Source organism: Galeopterus variegatus, unplaced genomic scaffold (assembly GCF_000696425.1).
Source record: "Galeopterus variegatus unplaced genomic scaffold, G_variegatus-3.0.2 Scaffold836, whole genome shotgun sequence".
Lineage (NCBI taxonomy): Eukaryota > Metazoa > Chordata > Mammalia > Dermoptera > Cynocephalidae > Galeopterus > Galeopterus variegatus.
In genome coordinates, this window is record NW_007726947.1 from 399,794 (window position 1) to 406,913 (window position 7,120).

The following is a 7,120-nucleotide window of genomic DNA, read 5'->3' on the forward strand; positions in this document are numbered from 1 at the left end:
TTTTTTTTTTTTTTTTTTTTTTTTTTGTCCTTTTTGAGACCGGCTGCACTGCGCTCAGCCAGTGAGCGCTGTGAGCACACCGGTCATCCCTATATAGGATCCGAACCCGCAGCGGGAGCTCTGCAGCGCTCCCAGCGCCGCACTCTCCCGAATGCGCCACGGGCTCGGCCCATACTCAGTTTCTTCTTACCTACCCAAAGACTTCTGGGAGGATGAAATAAGACTGTGTATGTATCTTACTTATACCTAACACACAGTGCCAGCATACAGTGTGCCCACAAATTGTAGCTTTTGTTATTCTTGTCAGTTTATTCATCAAGCCCAACCTATGCCTTTATAGCCCTGCATTTTTCTCATCTCTGCATAGCTTGGAGCTAGTTAGGTACAGGCTGAGCCTTTTCCTTTTCTCTGCAGGACTTTGAGGTCTGACCCAGCAGCCTGAGCCCCTTCTGCTCCCACCCACCCTGGTCCTGAACATTCTGTTGCTCCCCACCTTGTCTTTAGGTGACTATGAGCTGGATATCTCCCCATATGAAGACACAGTGATCAGCAAACCCTGGAAAATGAATCTCAGCAAACTGAACATCTTCAAACCAGGTGGGGAAGGCAAGCCTAGGCTAGGGAGTGGGAGGCTGGGCCTCTACCCTGAGGGAAGGGTGTCTGGGGGGAACACAAGCTGAGGGGCTTCTAGGGAAGAGTTTTTAGCCTGCCAGGTTATTAAAGAAGCACTGTATCAGGATGGAAGTCTGAGCTATGGGCATGGTCTAGTCTCACAGGAGTCATCAAAAAGCAACAGTTATCAGGGAGGCATTCCAAGAGAGCCCATTAGGGCTCCCTGGTTCCAAAAGGCAGGTCCCTACAAAGGGTGTGGTGGGAGTGGAAGCAATCCCAGAAAAAAATGTGCTGAAATGGAGTATTTACCCACATTCAAGGCAGCTAGGAAAGTAGCTTTTTTGTCCCTGAAGACTAGGAAATTGCTTGTTTTCAACCATTCTAATGGGAATGGGCGAGGTGTTGGGCAGGGAAAATAGTGAGAGAGAGTGTGACTCCGCACAGGGGTGACTCAGGATGGAGAGCCATCAGTCTGGCAAGGATGCATGTTTTTCAGGAAAGTGAGGCTGTGAGTTAATTGAGAAGGAACACACACACATGCACTCTTTTGGGAAAGATGCAAGCTTTGCTGTATAGTTAGATCCATATGTTAGAATTAGAATTTTGAGAAAAAAACAGAGATTTATACATGGAAAACTCTTAGTTACAACAAATCAGTGAATAATCTGTTCCAGTTACTCAATTGTTCTGGCTGCTGTAATATTCTGTGAATAGAAATATCATTATAATTTCCCAAGGCTCAGAATATGGGGAACTTTTATATATGAATCAGTAGATGAAAGATGGGTAGATGACATTAAAACCAAGCGGAATAGACAGGTGCAAACCAAACCAAGACCAAACCAAAAACCTAAATAGAATTTGGTTGCATGTATTTGGGACAGTTCAGAAAGTATTTTAGAATGTTGCAGGGCCTTCAGGTTATGATTTCCATCATCAGATCTTACTGCACAGCACTGAGAAAAGGGTTTTGGTTATTTGAGCTTTCTGGCTGCTTGAATTCTAGATAAATGAATGTTAGATGTATATAGAGGATGATGGTGATGATGATGATTTTACCTAGTCAGGATGAGGAGTAGGATGGGGAAGCCTTCAGAATACCGTCTATAGTTTGTGGGTAGAGGGAGAGCCCTGGATTAGGAATGGCTATTCAAGACAGTCCTCCCTTTCCTGCTACCCCCACTACCTTCCTTGTCAAATCAGGGGTTTGCCGGGGGTCTAGGGAGATCGGGATACAGGTAAGCAGATAGGACGAGGCCTGATGACTTGGTGCCCCTCTCCCTCCAGATTGGGACCTCTGCCTCAAGTTTGCCATGCTGTGTACTCGTAATGACAAGTGCGACCAGCTGCGCAAGGCCTACGGGGAGGCGTGCTCCGCACCCCGCTGCCAGCGCCACGTCTGCCTCCGGCAGCTGCGCACTTTCTTTGAGAAGGCGGCGGAGCCCCACGCGCAGGGCCTTTTGCTGTGCCCGTGTGCACCCACTGACCGGGGCTGCGGGGAGCGCCGGCGCAACACCATCGCCCCCAGCTGCGCGCTGCCTTCTGAGGCCCCCAACTGCCTGGATCAGCGGCGCCTCTGCTTCTCCGACCTGCTGTGCAGGTACGAGGTGTGGGCGGGCAGGGTGGGCAAGGACGTGGTGCGCACTACTCTTTCCCGGCCACCTTCTGTGCGGGGCTGGGTCTGACACCCCCCCCCCCCCCGGAACCCTGGACCCACTGGCTGCTTCGCCAAGTAGCCACCTTGGATATTTATGAAACTCTTTTCTCAAAAAGAATATGTTTTTTTTCTTTGTGTAAAACTTCAGAAAATATAAAAATGTATATATCACTTGAAATTCCATCACATGAAGATTATCTACTATACTTTGGGGAGCATTTCCTTCCAGTCATGCTTCTATCTGGATAACAAAAGTAGACATTCTGGGGCCGGCCGGTGGCGCACTGCTACAGTCCGCTGCTTGGGAGTGCGGTGGCGCTCCCGCTGAGGGTTCGGATCCCACATACAGACCGGTTCCCGCTCACTGGCTGAGCGAGGCGCGGGAGCAACACCAAGGGTTGCGATCCCGTTGCCGGTCCCGGTCCGGTACAGGCGCGACACTGAGGGTTGTGATCCGTTGCCGGACAAGAAAAAAGACAAAAAGGAAAAAAAAAAAAAGTAGACATTCTGGGGATATATTTGTGTCTTGCTTTTTTTCACTTATGGTACATATCTCAAGCATTTTCCCATGCAGGCAGTATGGAGTGGTGGTAAGACAGGTTCTGAGGTCAGACAGACGTGAATTTAAATCTTGAGTCCAAATCAATCAATCAATCAATCTTCGGTCCAAGTGATCTTGAGCACATCACTTAACCTAAAATTCCATTGCTTAACCTAAGGTTCTGTTTAGTTCTGCACAAAAACTGTAAAAATAACGCACACCCGGTGGGATCTGGTGAGAGTTAAATTACATAATTTATGTAGAGTGCTTAGTTTATGAGTGCTAAGTAAGTGCTCAATAAATGGGAGAGCTTATTTTGTCATTTACTATCCCTTAAGAACTTGATTTTTATTTTTATTTATTTATTTATTTTAAAAGATGGCCAGTAAAGGGATCTTAACCCTTGACTTGGTGTTGTCAGCACCACACTCACCCATTGAACTAAACGGCCATCCCTATATGGGATCTGAACCCATGGCCTTGGTGTTACCATCACCACACTCTCCCAAGTGAGCCACGGGCCAGCCCGGCCCCCAAGAACTTGATTTTTAAATGCCTATATTGTATTCCATTGTATGGATGCCTCATACTTTATTTAGCCATTCCTCTATTGTTGGATATTTAGGTTTTCTTTATTGCTATAAATAATGCTGCAATAAATATCACTCTCATTATTTAATCTTTGTTCACAAATGTAATTATTATTTAGGATGTGTTCCTACAAGTGGCATTATCAGATCAAAGGTCATGAAGATTTGTAAGATATTTGATGCATATTCTCCGGAAAATCTGAAGTTTTGATCTGGCTTTCCTCCGCTTTCTCAAGTCAAAACACTCACCAAATTGAAGTTATTCATTCAAGTGACATTTGTTGACAATACGAGTCACATCAATGTTGATTTGCAACTTGTTTCCACAACTTCCCTGTTTGTAACCTTGGGCAAGTTACTTAACCTCTCTGAGTACCACTTTCCTCATCTATAAACTATCTCATAGGGCACTAAATAACCATATTACTAACATTTATTGAGTATTTACTATGATCTGGATACTGTTTTGCATACTGAACATGTATTAACTCATCTAAACCTCACAAGAACCCTATAAGATAGATGCTATTATTGTTTTTTATCATCCTCAGTTTACAAATAATGAAACCACAGTAGAGAGAGGTTAAATAACTTGGTGAAAGTCAACCAGCTCCTAAGTCAGGTTTGTTAAGTTAGGTTTGGAATGCAGGGGGTCTGGCCTAGAGTCTGTGCTTTTAACCATGTGTTCTCCTGCCTAGTATTGTACTAGTAGCTATCACTATTATGTAACAGGTCTTGGGCTAAATGACTAAGATATGTCCCTGCCTTTAAGTAGTTTGCAGTAGAGAGGGGGTGACAGAGAAGTAAACCATCAACCTAACACTAGGCAAAATGTTATGAAAACTGCAGAAATATATACAGAAAAACATGCTCATAATTACATCACCCAAAGAAAACCAGCTTTTCCTATTGTGGAATGAGTGTTAATAATAACCATATCTGGGCTGGCCAGTTAGCTCAGTTGTTTAGAGTGTGGTGCCGATAACACCAAGGTCAAGGGTTTGGATCCATGTACAGGCTGGCCACCAAAATAATAATAATAGCAATATCTAAAATTTATTAAGCACTTAACATGTACCAGGCACTATGCTAAGTGCTATACATGCATTTTCCTATTTCATCCTCATAGAAATCCACAAGGTAGTACTGTTGTCTCTATTTTACAGTCAAGGAAACTGAGGTTAAAGAGACTGCCTGACGTCTCATAAATAACTAGGGATTGTGGAACCCAAATTCAGAGTGATATACTATGGGGGTGAGGTGATGGTACATTTAATTGTGTCAGGGGCAGGTTTCACTGGAGAGAAGTGCCTGGGCCAGGCTCTGAAGGCAGAAGAGGATTTGGCATGAGGATGGACATGCCACGCTAAAGGCGCAGCAAGGGTGAAGGCTGCAGGCCAGACACTCAATGGGGACTCTTGAAATTTCCCTTCTTGCAGATCACGCCTGGTGGATTTCCAGACCCACTGCCATCCCATGGACATCCTAGGGACTTGTGCAACAGAGCAGTCCAGATGTCTGCGAGCATACCTGGGGCTAATAGGTGAGGCTGGGGGCATGTGAAGGGAGCCCATGAGTTGGCTAGCTCTGAGGGTGAAAATGCTCTGGAGACTGAACTCAGATGGTGTGGTCCTTAGATGGGTGGGAGCTGAAATTAGGGTGGGTCCAAGCCCTGACAACCCCTTCCTTTCTTCACCCTACAGGGACTGCTATGACCCCCAACTTTGTTAGCAACACCAACATCAGTGTTGCCTTAAGCTGCACCTGCCGAGGCAGTGGCAACCTGCAAGAGAAGTGTGAACGGCTAGAAGGGTCCTTCTCCCACAACCCCTGCCTCAGTGAGTGTGCTCTATGTTCCTAACTTTAATGGCTGGGTCGGCTGGACCCAGAGGGAGGGAAAGTTCAGCTCTGTGGCCCAGAGTGGTTCCATATATCTCCTTCAGATGGAGCAGCCCTCTTCTCAGCATAGGCTTCCATCCCTGCAGCCGGAGCCTTTCTTCCTTCTCCCACTCCCTGAGTGACCCCCCACACTGCCTGTTCAACCTTTCTGGGCCCCAGGGACATCTCCAGCTCAAGGAGCAAGCAAGTGGAATGACACGATATCCCGTTCCCACCTTGCACCCACCTGTTCCCCTATATCCCAGGGTCCCTGTGGCATTTCCTTTCCTTCCTTGGGAACCTGAGAGATCTCCTGCCATCACGGCCTTCCAATCTGCCTTCTCTCCTCTCTTCAGTGAAGGCCATTGCAGCTAAGATGCGTTTTCACAGCCAGCTCTTCTCCCAGGACTGGGCAGGCACTACCTTTTCTGTGATGGAACGCCAGGTAGGGCCTCCTCTGTTACACTGCTCATACTTTACCAGACCAGCTGGAGAAAATCCAAACCAGGCATATAAGGGGAGAGGGGAAGGGGGTTGACCTCCTTGTTGCAGCGAATACTATAGACATCTAATGGACACTTCAGGGGAAGGGGGTGGTCTTAACTGAGGCTGAGGTGGTGAAGGGGAGGATAGTCCCCTGAGCTGACTCCATTCCATTGCTTCCACAGAATAAAAACCCTGCTCGGAGGCCCCAGCCCTGGGCGCCCGCTCTTTTCTCCTGCACACTTACCTTGATCCTGCTCCTGAGCCTCTGGTAGCTGGACTTCCCCGGCGCCCTCTTCCCCTCCACCACACCACGCTGGACTTGCAGCCTGTGAGGAGTGAGGAGAGGACAGCATCAGAAAGGAGTTGCAGTGCTCAGTGTGACAATCCTGATCCCACCTGGCAGGTCCAGTCTGCTCCAGATGAGGGAGGCCACAGTAGAAGCTAGGGGCTATGGCCTCCAGATCCCATTCCCTCCACCCCTACCTCCACTTCTGACTCAGGCTGCCCCTTCTTAGGACTTGGTGACCACAGTTTAGCCATGTCTTCTGGTAAATAACCAACTCCACCGAGCTCTTTCCTGATCCCTTCCTCCTGCCCACCAGGATCAGCCTGAGTCTCACAAATCAGTCATTCTCTATTGCATTCTCCAGGTAGGCAGGGCTAGGTGTTCTGAGGCAGCCTAGAAAGACATTACCACTCTATTGCATTCTCCAGGTAGGCAGGGCTAGGTGTTCTGAGGCAGCCTAGAAAGACATTACTAGGCTCATTACTAGGGGAGCAGAACTCCTGCTCCCATGTCTCCTCTCCTGAATGGGGGATGGGAACCTGCTGCCTGTACTGCTCTGCCCCTGGATCTTGCACAAATTTGAGCATCAGGAAGTGGAGCCTTTGGCACTTGCTTTATTCCTACAACTGTCCCAAAGTCCCCCAGCCTCTTGGATCATAATTAAACCGTTTGACTTAAGACTTTCCTTTTTTCCCATTTTCTCAAATTGTGAATTTATACAGAACTAGGGGTGTAACAGACAAAAGAGCATAGGCCAAGTGATGAGGAGACACACAACCCTACCAACTGCTTTATGACTTCAGGCAAGTCTCAGCCTCTCTGTATTCTTGACATAGAGTTTGAAGAAAATAGCTTGTGTGAGGCTGTGGACCTGGTATCTGTCCCAGCTCCAGCCATTTCTGGGATACTGCCTGGGATCTGCCACAGCAGCTGAGACAGAGGCCCTTAGACAACCATTTACGGACTGGCCCGTGGCTCACTCGGAAGAGTGTGGTGCTGATAACACCAAGGCCACGGGTTCGGATCCCATATAGGGATGGCCGGTTAGCTCAATGGGTGAGCATGGTGCT

At 47.6% G+C, this 7,120-nt stretch overlaps 1 protein-coding gene across 1 annotated transcript in view; it reads left to right on the top strand.

Annotated features, from left to right (window-relative positions):
* Positions 1 to 6,454, top strand: part of GFRA3 (GDNF family receptor alpha 3) — a 20,772-nt gene extending 14,318 nt beyond the window's left edge. Inside the window, exons 3-8 of the mRNA XM_008572794.1 lie at positions 505 to 597; positions 1,900 to 2,212; positions 4,840 to 4,943; positions 5,104 to 5,238; positions 5,635 to 5,723; positions 5,947 to 6,454. Coding sequence (XP_008571016.1) covers positions 505 to 597; positions 1,900 to 2,212; positions 4,840 to 4,943; positions 5,104 to 5,238; positions 5,635 to 5,723; positions 5,947 to 6,036 — 824 coding nt within the window. The 3' untranslated portion in view covers positions 6,037 to 6,454. The remainder of the gene's footprint in view (positions 1 to 504; positions 598 to 1,899; positions 2,213 to 4,839; positions 4,944 to 5,103; positions 5,239 to 5,634; positions 5,724 to 5,946) is intronic.
* The last annotated feature ends 666 nt before the right edge of the window (positions 6,455 to 7,120 follow it).